The sequence below is a fragment of the Agelaius phoeniceus genome, chromosome Z (genome assembly GCF_051311805.1).
Source record: "Agelaius phoeniceus isolate bAgePho1 chromosome Z, bAgePho1.hap1, whole genome shotgun sequence".
Classification (NCBI taxonomy): domain Eukaryota; kingdom Metazoa; phylum Chordata; class Aves; order Passeriformes; family Icteridae; genus Agelaius; species Agelaius phoeniceus.
Window position 1 is genome coordinate 46,604,125 of NC_135303.1, and position 20,179 is coordinate 46,624,303.

Consider the following 20,179-nt stretch of genomic DNA (forward strand, 5'->3'; position numbering starts at 1 on the left):
ATAATATTACTTTTCCATCTCTCTTTCTCCCCCTTCTGTCTGTAATTTGCTCTTCTTGGTGGAAGGGAAAGGAAGTGTAAATTATTGCAACACTGACAAGTCCTGAACAGTATCTTCTGTCACTACCAGTAAACCTTAGGAAGTAGAACAGACCTCTGACAGGGCTTTGAGGAATGTGGAGATGCCATCCATGTGCTTCTTTACCAACTGAAAACTGTAAGCATGAAAGCAATTCAAAGCATGCCCCTCTTTTTCTGCTTTCTTATTTCCCCAATTTCTGGCACATCTCAGGTATTTACTAAACAAATTCACAATTCTTTAGCAATTAATGTACTGAGAGGGGCCAGATTGAACTACTCAAGCAGGCACACTAAGGTATATTTGCTGTATCCTTTTGCAATGAAGAAACTCAAATCATATGCTCTTCCTGTGCAGCTGGAGGGCCCAGAAGTAATTCAAACTGATCTAGCAATGTGTAGACTGCAGCCTCACAATGGTGGTCAAATGTTGTTATCTTGTGAAAGATTCTTAAGATGGTTGTGGCTGGAGACGAAATGCCTCAAGCAAAAATCTGACACAGGATTTTTTCATCCTCAGTCAGACTCTCAGTTGGGAGTAATAACATAATAATCACTAACACTTTTTTATATGGCTGCCGTATTTCTACCAGATGACGTCTCAACAGATTCATGTTGTGCAGCAGTTCCACAGTGAGCACCACATACACACCCTGGGTTTACTGAGCACATACAGGAGGATTTTACACATGTGCCAAGAACACACTGTCTGAGCAAAAGCAGCTGACCCACAGGAATCATGAACCAAAGTTTTGCAGCTTCTGGGTCACTTTGGATTCACTGTACAAGAAAAAATAGGTTTGCACACATCGTGGCTGCCTTTCAGGATGCATGCATATTGACTGTGCCTTCAGAGATTATTGCTGCATTACACAGCATTACTCTTCCAACAGTCTACCAGACACTCGCAAATACTGGTGTTTGAAAAAACAGCCCAAATTCTGGTTTTTGGCCTGCACTAAATTTCTGCATGGGAAAGGGAGTCCTGATCAGGGATCCTGGTTCTACAGATACTCTCCATATAATGAGGTCTCCAAAATTTAAGAAAGGCTACACTTTAAACTTACATTAAACTCATCATGGGTGGTGGTCTATGTCTTCTCATAAGCTGGACTATACACTGCTAATCAGCTGAGCTGCTGTATGAAGAGAGAAAATATATGCATGCCACTCCACCATGAAGCCATTTTCTAAGAAGATGATAGAAGGTTGTGGTGTCTCCCTCACTAGAGATACTCAAGAACTGTGTGGATGCAATCCTGTGCCATGTGTTCTGGGATGACCCTGCCTGAGCAGGGATGTTTGACCAGTCAAGGTTGCTCCCTTGCAACCTGACCCATTCTGTGATTCTGTGATTCTGTGATTTTAATGTAAGGATTTCAAGTGTTTTAGGGTCCTGTAAACCAGCAGGAGGACAGCCAGTCGAGGCTCTGTTTAACTAATTGGTTCCTTGCTTCTGTAAGGTATCCAGAGATTTTTACTAGAACTGTGCCCCCTCTTTTATATGGTCTTGTACCGTCTTGCCAGCAGCTGTCTTCACTAGTGGTGTCAGACACTCCCAACACAGAGGTCACTGAAGAGATATCACTGGCAGCTGGAGAACACTGAAGTATGTGCCCATGACTTCTGGAGGTCTTCTGTGCTGCCAAAGTTACAAAAGGATACACCTTGCAAAGTTTTTTACAGAAAGATTACACTGTTTGCCCCTGTGGCACGCACAGAAAGGATGCATTTTGCTCATCTGTTTGCAAACCTTTTTAAATGTCAGTAGGAAGGTCTGAGAAACATGCTTCAACAAACAAGAGCCAAAATAGACATAAAGTACTGATCTGGATGAATGAATGGACATTTTGGAGTAGTATCAGGTCAGCAGAGCCATCTCTAATGTGGCAGTGTGACTCTGTGCTGGCTATCCCTAGCCCAGCTACAGCCATAGGCACAGCACAGGTCCCAGCCCAGGTACCCCGATGCTGCTGGAGGCACCTGGTAAGGATGGGACAGAGCCTGCACTGCATTGCCATGCTGGGTGGCAGTTCTAAAGCACGGAGAAGCCACGGACTTCTGACTCCAGAGCGACATAGCTATGATTTGGCTGAATTCAGCAGTGCAGCAGCTTTCTCCTCAGTTGCTGTTCTCTCAGGGCTGCCTCCTTTCAGTTTTATAGAAATAGAGCAAAGAGCCAGACAGAAGCTGGCTGTCTCATTCGAAACTGAACAGTGTGACTTACAACGGGAGTAAGCCTCATCAGTTTCAACTTCTACAGAGGCAAAAATCTCTTATTTTAGTCTTGATCTTTTGTCAGCAGCATGAACACACAGAAAACACAACGTTGCTGCCATTATTTGAATCTATTGTTCTTTGAACGGCAGATTCAGAGGAACAGGTTTTAAAAAGAAAAAAAAAAAAAAGAAAGAAAGAAAAAAAAAAAAAAAAGAAAGGAAACAACCCAAAGGTCTGTCAATTGTGCAAAATGCATTCCTGCACTGCAAGGTGGGTGGTCTGCTTGGAAGTTGTTACGGTTTCAGCACAAACTGCCACAAAAGATTAGCGATGTGTGCGTAAATACAGCAGTCTGATGGCCGCATTTCAAGCGCAGTGCTTACCTGTGTATTGAATGATGTCTAACACGAGTACTCCACTAACTGGCCGTCAAGTGGGAAGCGCCACTTCATCCAAGTGGCACTCTAAGATCGCATCCACTCTCTGTCAGGAATATAAGTGGCATTTTAAAGCTGAGATGAATACGCTCTCATTTCTCACACACAGAAACAGATGCATAAACTCACAAAAAACGATATATTCCGTGAGCGGAAAACGAGGTGTCTTTCAAGACAGAGCAGCAAGTTAATTGTCCACCTTTAATGATTAAATTACTAACAAGATGTAAATCGAAATCAAGCCCTTTTTCAGTAGGTCGTTTAGTGCACAAACCTGGCTGAAGTACTTGCAGTACCAAACACAAAAATTATTTCTCTTTTTTGGAAAACAACAGGACATCTCGAAAATGTGTTTTCATTTGGAAACTGACTTTTGTATCAAACACAAAACGTTTCGCTATGTACTTTGTAGGTGTGAAAGTTGTAACTAAAGTAAACAAAAATTCTCGCTATTCTTACAACTATGTTAATGCAAAAAACATACGTGAAAGGGAGGCTTAAGATCCCGTCTGATTTAGCTTCAGTTTAGAGGAAAGTGTATTTGGGTGGGGATTATATGACCAAGCATTATGGCTGGTTTCAAGTAACTTAGGTACATTCCACTTATGACTAATTCACTTGATTTTTTGTAAGTGTTAAAATTAGTCGTCCCATTGGCTCTGAGAATTGAAGTCCAACAGCATTCACGGAACAGTAATTAAGAGCACCCTCTTGTGGTCATTATTATGGATGTTAATTAAACCTTTATGGTAAGCTGTTAATGCATCTGCTCTCTCATGCCAACACAGTACTCAGAAAGTTTACTAAAATATGCACATGAATGTGCTGTACATGATTTGTTCTATATCTACCCAACAGACACAACTGCAAGGTTTTATCTTGCTTATTCACCAAAAGTTGTATGTTTTTTAATAAAAATATTTTAACATTTCATGCAGCTTAGAGCACAGAAATTCCTTTATTTGCAATTTTCAGAATTGGCAAGGAAACCCTCAGAAAGGATCCAAAAAATGATAGAGCAGTAAGTTTGGTCTCCATTCCAGAAAACTTAGCAAAAAGTATAACAGAGGATGAAATTAATGTACAGCTGCATGAAGACAATCTCTTGAGAAGGAAGCAATGTGGCTACTGTAAAAGTGAGTCACGATTAATTGATCTTTACGGAACTGTTGCAGTTCTCTGAAGCAATCATGGAACGTGTAGACTTTCCATTTAATCATAACTTGTCTCAAGATGCCTAACTATGGAATTTATTCTAATACAGAAATTAATGTCTGATGGTCATTAAACATAAAACACAGTCAGAACGAAAGAACTAGGCGGGAATATTTGAGCATATTATGGCAGCTCCAGGCAAGTTAGCTTTGGTTAGACTACATGAGAGCTATGGCATAAGAAACTGTCAAAGGTAAGGGACAGATGGAAATAGTCTCTACAGAAGCAGATTAGGAAGAGTACCTTGAATCCTAAGTAGCCAGCAAGCTTGCTTCATCTGCCTTTAATTTCCAAGCACACTCTCTAGACACGGACTACACCTCAGGAATTTGCTGTATAATATTAGTATTGGACTGGTCTTCATTTAATCATTATGTTGCATGATTAAGTTAGTAACTAAAGTTCTTGCTACCTGCTACCATGACAGCATACTATTTACTGAGTGAGTCCTCTGGGATTTGCCACATAAACGTATGAGTCAAGAGAACTGATGTGCCATATGAGGAAATCTGCAACCAGGATTCTGCCTCAGTTAAGACAATTTTATGTTGTAATAGGAGATTACTGCAATGTGCAGTTCTGAGCAATCACTTTGGGGAAAGTAAGAAAGAGCAAGGAAGCAAGTTTCACAGTATGAAGTCAATTAATGGAATGATGAAACAAAGAAAGTATTCAAATTATTAGTGTACTAGAGAAGAAACAGAGGTTGTGCTACATAGCACTAAAATGTTCCATTTTCTTCCAAGAAGACCAATTCTATGGACACCAGGAGGCATGCACTCAGAAAATAAAGGCATTGGGATTCCCTGTCCCAATACTTTTGAAAGTACCATGAGAAGTTGCATTGCTCAGAGAAGAGACGGGGTGGCTAGCACAGACAAACAGTCCAAGACCATGGATGTTTGGGGTGATTTGTCCAGGCACTTTCAGATCTTGGTAGACACCAAGGTAAAAGTTAATGAATCTATGAAATGTTGCTGAGACTTCATCAACTCTGCTTTTCTTGCTTTCTCAGAAAAGTGAAGGAACAAAAAAAAAAAGTTGAAATAAAAATATTTCAAACATAAACTAGGAAAATATGCAACATTCAGAAGAAAAAATGCACCCCCAAAACCAGTAAAACAAGAAGTTAGAAAATGGGACTTGCGGAAGATCCAAACCTTGACAGATGAAAATCCAAGCTGGTTGAGTTTAACCAGGCTGGCACACCACAGAGAGACCTAGAGCACCTGCAGACTCATGAACAAGTACCATATCCCTCCTGGCATGGGACTGTTCTGGTGGTACATCAGTTGCAGTGGCTAGCAGCTGAGTGTGTCAGGTCTTCAGTCAGGGAATAGTCAGGTGCTAGACAGGATGCTTTCCTAGACAGGTGAGGATGCTTCCACTCAGCATTGAAGAATTTCATTGCCTCCAAATTCAAAGAGGGTGTTGAAAACTGAAAACTGTGACCACTGCTGTAAAGAAAACTCTCACTGAGCAAAAATCAAAAAAGTGCAGTCTCTGGCAATAGAAGTGTCATCTCACTAGATCATTAACTACATTCCAAAATCACTTAACAAAAGAGGGTTACGGTAAATGGCAAAACTCAGTGTACCTATGCTACAAACAGAACAAATTTTAAAAAAGTTTGATTTGCACAGCTTAGCCAGAAACATGGATGTGGATGAAGTGGAAGTAACACAGGAATGTAGTATATGCCAAACCTGTAAGAAAGGAGTGAGTGGCATAATGAATTCTTTATATATTCTTTCACTCATAAACAGTTTCAATTGAATCAGAGGTACTAAAACCTTTGGAATCCATTCTTCCCTGTACCAAGAGAGAAATCAGTTAACATCACATGTTAAATTGCTATGGTCACTGCTCTTCTTTCTGGCAAGGCAAAGCCAAGTTTTCACACTGGGGGGGGGGGGGGGAATGCAATCAAAACTAAGACAACAAAATCAGCCTACTGAAGTAATCTAGGTAGCAAGACCCTGATCAGAAACTATTTTCTGATCATGTTGAGAAGATACATTCAGATGATGTTAAAGATTCAAATTCTGTGGATGGCACAGTCCCTCAGAAGCACCTCCCACTGGGCCTGCACTCCTAGAGGGCTTAAGCCATATGTTGGCTCCACATTTCTCTCACAGACAGGTTGGTGTGAACCTAGAATGCACAGTCACTAAGATCAATTCCACATTATCCTTCTCCTCTCATGCTTCAATGAGCTGAAATGCTCACAGCTCCTGGTGGTGTCTGTCCCAAAAAGCAGGACTGGGGCCTGGAGGCACATATGGACAGCACTGTGAGATGAACTTATCATGTGTTTGCAGCTAACATTGGGAAAACAAACTGGAGAGAGAGATCTGATCAAACCTGTGGACAATGACACCACATGTTTTGCAGAGATGTGCAAGGACCAGAAGAGACACATCTTGCTTAAACCCTGGTAACTGGGACATGATTTTTTTGCTACAGCAGAATTAGTCAGCTGTTTTATGGTCTTCCATTCCAGGTCCTCTGCACACAGGAACAAGTCAGGCTGACTTGGAGCAATAGTAAAAAAATCTCTTTATATTATGGCTCAGGAAAAAAAAAAAAAGTATAATATACTGCACAATATAAAGTGGAAATCTGAAGAATTTTAAATACTTACATTCCCCATGTCCTTAAATACTTAAATACAGCAAGGCCTGATTTTTGAACTTCTCTCCAGAGCACTCAGCCTTTCACCATCAATACAACTAAAGCTCGTGTCTTTGAGACTATTATAGTAGATGATGTACCTATTTTCTGTCTCAGAAATGCCTGAGGTGCTCTTAATAGAACAAAAAAGTGCTAAAGCATTCACCAAAATTTCTTGATGTTTCTAAGTTGCTACAGGAAAGATTCTTGCATGGATTAAATAACTATCCATAGGAGGGAGAATAAATCTGTCAATACAGAGATCCCTTTTACATCATATGTGGCTACTCCTCGCACACTTGGGAAAAGGCCCCAAAACCTGACTAGCTCAACTTTAGGACAGCTCAGACAGGTCCTCAAACCCATTTCTATAAAATCTCCTCTGCCAGCCACTGGTGGGGCAAGAAAAATACCCTAGTGTCTTAGTTTCAGAAAAAAATACACGTTTTTCTTCAGTATTTTTTGACCTTTGTATGAAGCTATCAAATCACTAAAGGTTGCCATACCCCAGTTACAGAACTTGTTTGCTGGTTTTGCTACGGTTTCCCACTCTTTATGTGCATCAAAGAGAACGACAGCTTTTTCTGGTAAAATACTGGAAAAGGATTTCTCTTTCTGGATTGCCAATCAATAGCAAAAGTGTCCAGTCAGCTTTGTAGCAATCTCTGAAACAGTAAACAGCATTTTTTCATCATGTGGCCATCAACACTTTCCTGTTCACAGATATGAAATGAACATTTTCTATTGATATTAAAAGCCAACATATTAAAGTCCTATTCAGGAATAAAACAGAAAAGTCTTGTACAATGCTAGCAAATAAAAGATATTTACATTGTAATTTCAAATTCTGTCATCTCCTGTAATGAGAAAATGATAACAAACTTGCATTAAGATCTCCTGTCAGAGAACAATGTCAATTTTTGTCTCTAAACATTGCACTTTGATTCTTGCCTACCTGTTTGTTTCAGATGTGTTGCTTAGGCATTCAACACGTTCTATGTTTACTCCATTACCTATCTGTTCAACCAAGATTGCATACATCAACTGGAGTACGATAAATGGAGCATGAAGACAGGCCAGATCACTATGAAAATCCTCTCCTACAGGTAGTGAGCAAAGGAGAAAATCTCAGAGAGATGATAAAACCTTATTTACTCTGTCCCATTCTATCCAACAGGATGATTCCCCGTGTATCCCTGATCTATGAGCCAAGGCATAGGTGAATTCAGAAAGAAAACATACAAATCCAAGCAGGTACACTATCTGGTTTTAACAAGTTCACTTTGCTTTTCACAGGTCACATGCTTCTTTTTCACCAAGCAGCCAACAATATTTCTCTATTTATTTATTAAAGGTAACATAACAAATAGGTGCACCAAGCTAAAACAGGATGGAAACAAAATCACAAAGGGCATGGTATTTTTTGCCCTACGTTCGTAAGGATGCAATTGAACTGCTCTCTCCCATTCAAAACGCATTTGAAATTGGACAAAATCCAATGCCTTAGTCATGCTCAGAGGCAGCAGCCCAACACCCTGTGTATATTGGCCAGTCAGCTTCTGGATACTGAATTCGAATGTGGCTAAAATTGATGCTACCACATGAGCCATCAAACAGAGGGAGAGGGATAGGTGGGAGGGGAGAGGAATAAAGAGATTTTTGTCCACAGCTGCCCCTTCAAAAGAGAAACTCATCAAAAAAGTAAGACTTAGGTCTGTTTCTCATGGAACGATTATTTGCTACTAAGGAAGGACAAAAGGATGGTTTGGTTGTAGGCATGCAACTGCAATGCAGCTGTATGCATATTGCTACTAAGATTTTGAGAACACAGAGAAGGAAGTTTATCATGAGGCAAAAGAGAAATAGACGGCGAGCAGCTGCTCCATAAGTAACTCCTGGTCCCAGATGAAGAATTAATTTGGTTGGAAAGACCCCATTGCACAGGCTTATTGCTATCATGTAGCTCAGTGTGATCCTCCATGAATACAGAGGAAGAGGTGTACTGCCTCGGATGAAGAACCCATTCAGTCCAACATCCTGTTTCCACCAGAGGCCACAGGCAAACGTCAAAGGAAGAGGAAAAGCAAGGCAAATATATGATATCTTCTCTGCAACACTCCCACAGCTACCAACTGCTTTCAGCTCAGGGAATTTCCTGAGTGTGAGGGGGTGTTCATTCATTAACTCTCAACACAGTCCTCTTCCAAATACTTGGCCTATCCTCCCTGCACCCTAGAGAAACAGCCTGTACTCAGCATGCCATTCAGAAAGGCACTGAACGAAGAACCATCTCCTCCTGCCTGTTTAGACTTGGGCTCCTGCTACTGCAAACCTGATGGTTTGTACGCAGAAAGTCAGCTGGCATCCACAAGTTACATAGGATGTGACAGGCCGCATGCATCCTCCCTCTTTGGTGAGAACTCGAAACCCCAATTGTCCCTTTCAAAGGACACAAAGTCAGACAGCCCAGCATCCTTGTTATTCTTTTCTAGTTCCAGCATTTTCTTTCTAAGAAGTAGGAAACACAACAGGGAACAGTACTCATGGTGCAAATTCACCACAGATTTCTGGAGTGCCATAAATGTGTTCCTGGTTTTGTTCTCTGTCCCTTTCCTTGAAATGTGCCTTGCTTTTCCAAACATAAAGATGGCATTCATGCAGGGCCTACACACTTAAGTCTCACTGCTGAGTGGCAGCACTAATTCAGGTATTCCTACCTTTTAAGTAAAGTTACGACTAGTTAGGACATCACCTTGCATTTATCTACTCTGTAATTAATCTACTCTTTTACTGCCTAATCACCCACAATTCTTTACGGATGACCCTCACCCCCTGCTAACTTAAAAGGTTTTGCACAGTCAGCAAACATTCTTGTCTTGCCGCTCACCGTTTCCTCCACGGGGAATGAATGAAGCACTGCTCAGCTGCCTCCTTGCGCTCAGCTCCTCACTGATGATGGTCTCTGTGGCTATGAAATAATGCACATCTGTGCTTGACAATTAATGACAGCCTACCTTCTAATACAAGGAATACTTGATACTGCTTGGCATAAAGAACCTGAAAAACTGTTTAAAACACAGATACCATTATAATTATTATCTCATGTGCACACATGAAGCCACATGTATTTAATATTAAGCACAAATAATATTACATGGCCAGAGCAATGCATATGAGATAGTTTGTAACTCCTTGCTAATACAAAACTGTTCATTTCATTACCTTCTCTCGGCCATGAAAATTAGCAGTATTGTATTTGATTCATTCTGGTCAGAAGTACAGCTGGGGAGAATATTCTGCTTTGATTGCGCTGTCAGACTGCCCCTGAGAAAAAGAAAAAGCCAAACATCTCTAGCATATATTTCTAAAATAGTTTTACTTAATTATTAACACTCTTGTCTTGCATAGATAGTTGCGGCCCACAGCCAATTTTATTTGAACGCCTTGACTCTGAATTTGCTTTTGTTTATGTATTCTGATTTCCTTTTAATCCTAATTCCAGTTTGGTTGCATAACAATAATGTCCTTTTGCCCTTAAAACCTTACACAGGGTCTCAAACTTGGCTTTGGTTTAAGGCAGTTTTGGTTTATGAATGATACGGAACTATTTGCTACCCTACAAGCACAACTCAGTTCACTCCTCCCTAAATGTCTGCTCCTACAAAACAAGGAAGAAGAGACACCAGAATTGCATAAGGAATCCAAACATACATGTGTTTGCTTTTCAAGCAAACATTTCCATTTCCAAGACACCTAGTAAACATTTTTCTTCTATCTTTTTTTTTATTTCACTTGTTTCTACTATGTTTATTACTCTGTTTGGAACTCCACTGTCAGTAAGTCAGTCCAAAAAAGGGAGTAATGAGGTTGGAGAAACGTATGCTCATACTGTATAATTGCATAAGCTGCTTCCTGTACGCTGGGGTTACGATTTGCATTTTCATCTATTAAATACCTTGTGTTCTAGATCATTCTCTCTGACTGTGAAACGTATTTGGACATCTCCACTGTGGCACTTTTCCAACTTTATACAAACACTGGAAAGCAATCTCGCTGAAAGCAGACGGTTTAGTATGACTTGGTTATTAATTTTTAAGGAAGAGGTTCTGTGATCTGCGACAAGAGAAGTATTTTAATTGACGGGAGGAGCTATCTACCACTCATGCACATATTAGAACCACTTAAAATGTCTTCATCTGCATTTCTGTACGTATGTATATATATATATGTGTATATATATATGGAGATATATATATAAAAATTTCCCAGAAGCAGGATGTTCTTTTCTCAGCGTTCATAGCACACTCTGCTGGCTGTTGTCGAAAGTTAATGCCAAGCGAGGACGAGAAGCTAAAAAGAAATAAAATGTTTTAGGACACAGGAGAAACACAATCCATGCAGGTAATTACCGCGGGCATTTGAACGGAGAGCACAAGGGACGTATTCTGGGAGCAGCAAGGGAGGGTTGGCAGGAAACTAGTTTAGTTTCACGGAAGAGAGCGAGCTTTTTTTTTTTTTTCTTTTTGGGAGGGGGTGGGGGGGTTGTATGGGGGGGAGGGAAGGAAGGCTTCTCCCCGTGCTGAGGTCATCCCGTTTCAGCATGGAGGCAGGGAGCACGCATCTGTGCCAGTGCCTCCATTTCCGTTCCTTCAAGGACAGGGCAGGCACTGCCTGACGGGCGGGCGAGGATCACTGGCTGCTCGGCATTAAGTGGCTTTATATGAAAGTGGCTTAGAGCCACATTTGCATGACAAAGCCATTTGCGCGTCCCTCCTCAGTAAGGGAGGCTGCAGCCTCCATTTGTCCTCCCTTGCACGGAACACGTGAAACCATTAAGGGCAGGACGGGGATTTTGTTAGGAAAGCGCTTATTGCCCGTGCCGAGCGAGGCTGGGACACGACGGGCCGCGAACAGGACGAGTAGGGAGTGGGGAGAGTGCTCCTGCAGAGTTTTCAGGGCAGAAAACGTGGCCGGGGCCGTTTCCGGCCGAGAACCAACCTCGCGCAGGGCTTTGGCGGGGCCGGACCGGGCGGACAAAAGGGGCATTGCTGGGTGACGCTGCTGAGGAATTCCTGCCGGGCGGGGCGGGATTTATGGCTTTTTTTTTTTCCACGGGGCCGCTCGGGCCCGAGGCGGGGGACGGTGCAGAAAGCGCAGGGTCATCATCGGCTCCCCTCCCCCAGCCCTTCCCCTCCCCGGTTCCGCGGTGCCGGTGCCGGTGCCGGTCCCGGTCCCGGTCCCGGCACAGCCGCCCCCCCGGCCGACACCGGCCCCCACCCCGGCCCGCGCGCGCCCCCCGCCCCCCACCCTCGCGCGCCACGCGGGCCGCGGGCCCCGCCCCGCCGCCTGGCCGCGCGCGCCCCCCCTTCCCCTCCCCCCTCGCGCGCCCTCCCGGCGCGCCCCGCGCGGCGGCGGCGGGGCGGAGCCCCCGCCCTGGCGGCTCGCGAGGAGGGGCGGGGCGATGGCTGCGCGCCTGCGCGGGCGGCCTCGCCCCTTCTGTGGCCACCCCCGCCCCCCGCCCTGCGCAGGCGCAGTGCGGCGGCGGCTCGGCGAGGGGAAGGGCGAGAGCGGCTGCCGGAGCGGGGGGGACCACGGGGCTCCGGCGCTCCCGCCGCCGCCATGGCGGGCGCGGCCCCGGCCCACGAGCAGGACCATGAGCAGAAGGTTTCGACCGCGGCGTGCGAGCGGCCGCACCTCTCAGCGGCGGCGCTGGCGAAGATCGAGCGGAACCGGCAGCGGGCGCTGGCACTGCGGCAGGCGCGGCTGGCGGCCCGGCCCTACCCTGCCGCAGGTCGGATGGCGGCGGCGGCGGAACGGGCGAGTCCCCGCGCCCTTTTTTCTCTTTTTTAGGGGGGAGGTTTCTAGAGGGGAAAGATGTGGGGAAAGGGTGGCTCCGCCGGCCGTGGGGCGGTGGGGGCGGCGGGGAAGGGGGGGGGGGGGGTGCGGTAAAGTGGCTGGAGCGGGGTGGGGGTTGGGGGGGGGAGAAACCGCCGCGGCGCGCGAGGGGCCCCCCCTCCCCCCACATGTGTGGGGGAGGGGGGGGCTCTTGCACGCGCGCGCTCTCCGCGCGGCCCCCCGCCTCGCGCGCGCGGCGCGGTGGGGGCGGCCGCGCGCGCCCCCTGCCGGCGGCGGCGCTTTAACGCAGCGCCCGCCCCGTTTGTGCTCCTGCAGGCGGCGGCGCGCGGGCGCGGGCCCTCCCCAAGGTCGTGGACACGGGAGGGGGATTCTTCCTGGAGGAGGAGGAGGAGAGCGAGCAGAAGGAAGAGCGCGGCGCCGGCGAGAAGATCGTGCACCCACCCGGTAATTCAGAAAAAAACGTGTAGGGAGCGGCGGGGGTTTGGCGGGGAGGCGGCGGGAGGAGGCGGCGCCGCGTGCGCGGGACTGGCGGGGGAGGGCAGGAAGGCGCGGGGGCGACAGTGAGCCGGCTCCGGCCGCGCCAGCAGGGCGGGATGGATGGGCGCCTTTTTTTTTTTCCCGGGCTTTTTTTGCTCTCCTTTCTTACCCTCTTTTTCTTTCTTTTTTCCTTTTTTTTTTCCTTTTTTTTTTTTTTTCTTTTATTTTAATTGCTGATATCCCTTTCCCTCCTTCACACGTTTTTCTGGACGTGCTCGATTAGTGGCGCGTCCGATTCTTTTCAGCATTAAATCGGCTATAGCAAATGCGCGGTAATTAAAAATGAAGAATTTTAAGCCGCGGAAGTGGGACACAGCCAGTGCCCTTGGGTATAGCACATTTTAATTTTTTTTTCTCCCCCATAAACGTTATTTCCATTATTTCTTTCGGGGAATTTAAATTTTAAGACCGATACAAGCGTAAATTTTCGCGGTTTCGTCGGTTGTGGGAATTTTGGGATTTATGTGGTTTGTGCCAAGACCGGAGCGCTGCTGCAGTGCCAGCTTTTATCGTTATAAAACGTGCTGGCGCCAAGTTACTGATCGTTCGGTGGAGGATTTCAGCACATTGCCTTGCGATATTCTCCCCCCCAAAAAAAGCAAATGGAGAAGTAAGGGTCCCAAAATAGATCGACTTTCTTCTCTGGGATTGTCTTTGTCTTGCTTTGTTCTGCTTGAATCAGCTGCGGGGCTGTTGGTGCAGTGTATCTCTTTGTTAGAAATCAGCACCAGATTTCATTAACGGTGTAAACAATTAGCAGCCCTGCTTCTTTGGATGGGCTAATGTTTAACAATAAATTTAAGTAGATCTGGGATGCCTTTACACTGGGCGTTTTTTTTGCTGTGTAATTCATAACGTCATTGTCTTAATAAAATGTCTTCGTATTCGGGAGCACTGCCTTAAATGATGGAATGTGATGTAAGAGTATGAAATGACTGAAGTACTGAGCATCCGGCTGTCGCTAGTAGGACTGAATTTACATAAAATGTCGTCTTTGCTGGATCGGATCTGCTATAAATGCAAACGCTATTAAAATATATGGTGCTGTATGTTAACCATTAATCTTCTGCTCCAGGTGTTCCTAAAATTTTACAGCACTGCCTCGCTTTCAGATTTCAAAACTGTATAGAAATGTTAATTTTCTGATAGAATTCCGATGTTACTGTTCAAGGAATGTTCCTTATAGCTGTTGTTGCCCGATTCGGTGTTTTTTGGTGTCCTGTGGAACATAAAAGCAGATGGTGATGACGCTGGAGGTGATCCGCCCGTTGAGGATGCGCCCAGAAGCAGTGGCTGGCGCTGAGATGAGTCTGGGCTTGGAGCAGTGCTGAGAGGGCTTGGGGAGAGGATTGTAGTGGAGCTCCATCCCCATTCCACTCCTAGCAGCTCTCTGGCCATCCACCTCCGTTTCTGCCAGCTGGAACGGACAAGAACCTTGCCAACTGCCCCAGGCTTCCACTGAGCTCGTTTAGGGAGAGGCAGGTGTGGCTGAGCTAGGAAAAAAACTGGAGCAGAGCTGAGAGAACTATGATGCCAGCGCAGCTCCTGTAGTTTCCTGCTCTAGCCACCCTCTTCAAACTGAATCCCTTCTCTGCTTCCTCCCATTTCTGCCCGCATGTCCTCTATAAATCAGGGCATATTTTAGGAGGGTCAGAACAGAGGAAGTGGCAGGAGAAGATTTGATGCACTTTGTGAGAAGTGTGGAGAATTTTTTTAACAATGGCTAAATATACATTTAAATGTTGAAGTTAAGTACTTAATGCTTAACTTGAGAAGACATTCCAACAGACATTGAATTGTGTGGTAATGGGTTTGGATGTGTACTGTATTGTTCTAAAAAACTTGGACAGAGTGAAACTAGTTTGTAATATGCTTATGTGAATTCTAGTAAAATTGCCTGTAATACCAATTCTAGATGCTTGTTTTTATCATTGTAGTCCCTTTAAAAAATATTTCTTTCTATTAGCACCCGTGCTAGAATTTGACTATCTCATCTGTGGAGACTGTGGCAAAGAATTCATGGACTCCTACCTTATGCAGCACTTTGATTGGGCAACATGTGATAATTGCAGGTATTACAAATAATCAGGAGAGAAAAACACTATTTTACATAAGATTGCTAGCTATAATTCAATGAGTTACAGACTGTCAGCAAGAGAGACATATTTCAGTAACTTTCAAAAAATGTAAATTAAATTTGATACCCTGTGCAAGTTCCATTATGGAATTGAATCACAAATTGTCTCATAAGCCTGCCTTAGGATAGGGGACATCAGTGGAATTTCATACAACATTATGGTAATGGGATGTCATGAGAGCAGTTGGTGTGTTTGTCAGTGTGAAAATTTATGTCTGGCTGCAGACTGGAGCCGTTTGAAAACCTGATGCAACACAAATACCCACTCTTTGAAGTGGAGCAGGGATTAGGAGAGTGTTTGTGGTCCCAGTGTTTTAACTCAAGTGTAGTTGGTACTTTGGTCAGCATGGGCGTGCTGGAAGCACAGCAGCCAAAGGGCAGAGCCCCCATGGGAGGTTACTGGTTGGCCTGCGAGGTAAGCAGGAGTTTGACCTTGAGAGGAGAGCAAGCTCTTATCTTTTAGCACAGAAAACGCTCCAAAAGCCATCAAGATAACCAGGGCAATGAAACCAACTGCAGCAGCCAGCTGCCCATGTGTGTAAGAATGAATTGAGTGAATGAAAAAAAAAAGCCAGAGTTTGTTCTGGGAGCCTACCCATTTACTGCCGGGAGTGGTTAGGGATGTGCACGTGGTGTAGGCAATTCGCGGTCATATTGGAGGCAAAGTTCTGTTTCAGAAGTTACTTAGGTAGGAAAAGGATGTTAACAACAGGGCTTGGAGCTTGTGGAGTCTGGTCTGAGCTCTTGTAGCTGATGGCTGGAGTGTCCTTGGTGCATTAGCTGTAACTGTGAACTTTGAATTCTAGTACAGCTACATTTACAGCAGTACTTCCTTGATGACCGTTGTTAGCACTTAGTGTTTGGCAGATCTTTTGGCTCAAGCGATTCAAGTTGTACTTCAGTCAGGATTGCGTAAATGTAATTTTTTCCATTAACTCATAAATGCTGCTGTGGTTACAGAGTTTTTCATTATCTGGTAAAGGCTACTGTCTTTAAAACCTTTTTTATACTTTCTCTGCCTATTGTCCTGCATTATAGAAAGTGCTCTGTGTTGCTAATCAGCTTCTGAGATCTAGAACCATATGGAGTGTGTATATTCTCAGGTGATCTGACCTGTCTCACATTACACATTCTTTCTTTCTTGACCATTTGAGGCTCATGCATCTGTGCTGTTGGATTGCATCTGAGTTAGGTGAATACCTGAAATTACTCATTTTAAGTTTCATTGTAAGAAAATAGAAGAAAAGCCTTTCTAGAAGAGCAGGCTTCTCAGTCTATGTCTGCTGAAATGGGAATTTTTAAACGCTTAATTTCAGTAAATCTAGTCTCGAGTTTAGCTAAGCATTTGGAATCCAAAATTATTTGCATGCATATAAAACTGAGGGTATTAGGTCTACCTGTATTTCAGGAATGTTAGAAGGGATGGGGACTTAGATGTTAATAACCTGTGGTTTTAGGGTGTAGCTTTCTCATCATTATTTTACATCTTGCAGAGATGTTGAAGATAAACATAAGCTTATAACAAGGACAGAAGCAAAAGAAGAGTATCTGCTTAAAGACTGTGACTTAGACAAGAGGGAACCAGTGCTCAGATTCATTGTGAAGAAAAACCCTCATAATTCACGATGGGGTGAAATGAAACTTTATTTAAAACTACAGGTATAGAAACTTAGTGTGTTTCAGACCTTTTTTAACCTTCATGCAGCTTTGGTTGTCACTTGGTACCTGAATGATTTTGTCAAAGCTAAGTGTGTTATGTATAGTTTGTTATAGTTAAACGGTTGCAGTCCAAGTTGTGGAAATGTCTGGTTTTGAGAGCATTTTAAAGATGTTCATTGAGCAGAACTTTAGTGGGTTGCACAATTACAAGTCACAAAGCACATGGCCCTTCAGTTTTACTCTGAAGCGCATGGGGCAGCTGCAGCTGTGTGTGGCCCTTTGTAGCTGTGTTCACAGCTTTGCCTGCAGAGGCGGCAGGAAAGGCAAGTGGATTTCCCAGGGCTCTTGGCATTTCTTGTTTGGTACATTATAGCCATCATACTGCTTTAGTAAAATATGGACAAACCTAGAGCTGGGTTTAAGCTTTCCTAAGTTACATCCAGCTGATACTAAAGTCCAGTGTCGCCTCTTTGGTGGAAGGAGTGCAGTCTTTTGTGAGATGAGCAGAGACAGGTGGGAGGCAGAGGAAGATTGGTTGGTTTATATGTGTGCAGGGAAAAATTAAGTTTGTAAGTTAGAATAGTTTACTTTTATCGTTTCAGGAAAAAAAAAAGGCATTTATGTCCATCCTGTAGGTAATCAAGCGTTCACTTGAAGTCTGGGGTAGTGAAGAAGCATTGCAAGAAGCAAAGGAGCTCCGCCGTGATAGCAGAGAGAAGATGAAACAGAAGAAGTTTGACAAGAAAGTTAAAGGTAAAGCACTAAAATTACATACTTCAGTACCTGAAGGGAAGTACAGTTCTGTTTAAACCTGTGTCTGCATCTGAATAAATTACTGAGAAATAATCAGTGTGGTAAAATGGAGGTTTTCAGGACTGGGGGTGAACCTGAGCAGTCTAGTGTGACCTCATAGATGACTATTTTGGGCAGTGTTGGACTGCAGGGCTTGAGGTCCCTTCCAGCTTTAATTCCCCTGTTGCCCTGTGGATGTTATGTGACGGAAATCAATTACAATGGTCCATTACAGTGTTTTTCAAATGTTTGGGTATGACCCAGAATGTGCCATGGATTGCTTCTGATACTTTTGACTAGTGGAAGACATTAATTTTTGTAGCAGTGCGTTATAGATCTGTGATAGGCTTGAGGTGGAATGACTGTAATGAAAATGGGTTTTCCTGTTGTTCACAGTATTCTTAGCTGCTGTCTTTACTGCAAATTGCTCTACGGCTTTTTTCTCCTCTAAATTATTATTTATTATTTTATATATATATAATTATATATTATTACTCCTCTAAATTATTATTTAGAGGAGTATTTGATGGGTGGAACCTTTTGTGCCACCAATAGCATCCATGCTTTGCTTTGGGGTGGTGGTTACAAGGGTAGAAAGCCCAGGCTGGCTGTACCAGGGCTGTCTGAAGGAGGCAGAACTTGGGATTGCACAAACAACCCCTGTCTGGGCCATTGATGCTGTGCGCACTGAAGGACTGGCAGCAGACTGTAGCCGAGATGCCAGAGTTCAGTGCAAGCACAGGCCTTAACGTGACAAAGTTTGCAGCCTGAATGGCTTGGCTCAAAATGTGACCACATTTTGCTGTTCAGTATTCTTGCCACCCGCTTGCAACATCCGGATAATATCTTGGGCCCTGCTGCCAGCTTGTGCGCTCTAGAGAACCCGCAGATTTCACTGCGGATGCTGCAGAGGCAACTCATATTATTGGGCATAAAGCTTAGAGAATGCCAAGTCATTTGGGAGGCTTACTGTGACCTGAATGAAAATGACTCTTTCTTGGTCATGTAAAATAAATGAGGTGTTCTATAAAAACTTTTCCTTTACGTTCCACCGACCCTTTTTGGATAACTTTGAATGGCTTTGTGTGAAAAAGCAGCAAGCAACTTGTCTTTAGTCCAGATGGAAAATCTTTGCCTATGAGATCCCATGACAGTGTAGTTCTTGGCCTTTAAAATATGCAAACAAGGTGAGGATTGCAAGGCAAGTCAGAGCTTGTTCTTGCAAGAGCAGATTCTTTCCCAGCCCTTGTGGAAGACAGGCGGCAAGCATATTGTCATCTGTAGGCCTCAGGAAGCTGGTTAGCTTAAGTTTTATTGAATGCTATTTAAGATTCATTAAAATCTTAAAATTTTCTTGTATTTTTTACCAGAACTCCGCCGTGCCGTGAGGAGTAGTTTGTGGAAGAAACAAGCCAGTATCCATGAACATGAATATGGACCAGAAGAGAACATTGATGAAGATACATATAAAAAGACATGCACTGTATGTGGCCATGAATTAACTTACGAGAAGATGTAGTATTACCTATTTTTTAATTTTACTTTGTTTTTAACAGTATTTTGTATTAAAGTCAAATAAATGCTAATTATGAACAACCTGTTGCCAAATTCTGTGAAGCATTATATTTTTCAGTTGCAAGAAGCTCTGTGAAGGCTTTGGCCTTTAAGCTAGATCTGAGGGTAGAATATAGCAACAGTTCAACAATTGGTATCTTCTTGGTCAAAAGATAAGTTTGATTCATTGTACTTGATGCACTGATGAAATTGAGCTGACCTTCCCACAGCTTTTCTGCATCCATGAGGAGGAAGGCTCTTTATTTTCTAACCATTGTCTGGTTTGCAGTTCCTGGTCATGGGCAGGCAGAGGGCTGATAGAGCAGCACTTCTTGTGGTGGGAGGCCATATAATGACATAGGTTCTCCTTTGGCTTGGATACATAATTCCATTAAAGAGAATTCTCTTTGAAAAGGAAAGCTGCCTGCTTTCTTGGGAGGTTCTGACATATATTTACTGTATTTTGCAGGATAGATCCTTAGGTGCGTTCTCTACATCTTTTTTTTCTTTTTTTTTTTTTTCTTCCCAAATTTTGAAGCAGAGACCAAGGCAAGGGTTAAGACCTGTCCTTGGGGCAAGAGGGAAGTAGCATTCCATGGCAGAACTTCAAAATGCGCATGAATGATGTTTTCTTTCAGTAGAGTGAATTTACTTGAAAGTTTAAATTTTAAATTCTCATTCATGCAGCTGTTGGGGAATGCATGTGGCAATTACTGAAGTGAAGGAACATGTTATGAAGTAAAGGATCATGTGTGGCTCTACATTTATTTACCATTGTAAATATGGCAGATTCCAGGGAAGTCTCTGGAGACTTCTTTTGTTAGCCTTGGCCACTGTGGCTGTGCAGAACTGAAATTTTCAATAGGAAAACCATGACATATTTGCCAGTACAGAAATGTGGTGGGATAACTCCCATGGCTGGAGTGCTGCAGTGATGGTCATGAGCTCTTCAGAAGGGACAGTGGGCAAGCAGAGGCAGTGAAGTAGCTTTGTATATGAGGGAGAGTTTTGACTGTACAGAG

General features: G+C 43.8%; 1 protein-coding gene and 1 long non-coding RNA gene across 2 annotated transcripts; one reads left to right on the top strand and one right to left on the bottom strand.

The window, feature by feature from the left end:
- Positions 1–8,819: 8,819 nt before the first annotated feature.
- Positions 8,820–11,794, bottom strand: LOC129133028 (uncharacterized). Its single transcript, XR_008535898.2, has 4 exons — positions 11,621–11,794; positions 10,578–10,972; positions 9,845–9,946; positions 8,820–9,590 (listed from the first exon to the last, which is right to left on the bottom strand). It is a non-coding gene; the product is annotated as an uncharacterized LOC129133028 (long non-coding RNA).
- Positions 11,795–12,122: 328 nt separating this feature from the next.
- On the top strand, positions 12,123–19,199 carry XPA (XPA, DNA damage recognition and repair factor). The gene is made up of 6 exons (XM_054651898.2): positions 12,123–12,413; positions 12,794–12,922; positions 14,982–15,087; positions 16,646–16,811; positions 17,447–17,564; positions 18,974–19,199. The coding sequence occupies exons 1-6, from the start codon at positions 12,242–12,244 to the stop codon at positions 19,120–19,122; spliced, it is 840 nt and encodes a 279-aa protein (XP_054507873.1). The 5' UTR covers positions 12,123–12,241; the 3' UTR covers positions 19,123–19,199.
- Positions 19,200–20,179: the final 980 nt, after the last annotated feature.

Excerpts from the sequence above, each read along its gene's own strand:
- XPA (XM_054651898.2), top strand. The coding sequence starts at position 12,242 with ATGGCGGGCGCGGCCCCGGCCCACGAGCAGGACCATGAGCAGAAGGTT. Across the intron at positions 12,414-12,793 it reads CCGGCCCTACCCTGCCGCAG|GCGGCGGCGCGCGGGCGCGG; the intron begins GTCGGATGGCGG and ends GTGCTCCTGCAG. Across the intron at positions 12,923-14,981 it reads GAAGATCGTGCACCCACCCG|CACCCGTGCTAGAATTTGAC; the intron begins GTAATTCAGAAA and ends TCTTTCTATTAG.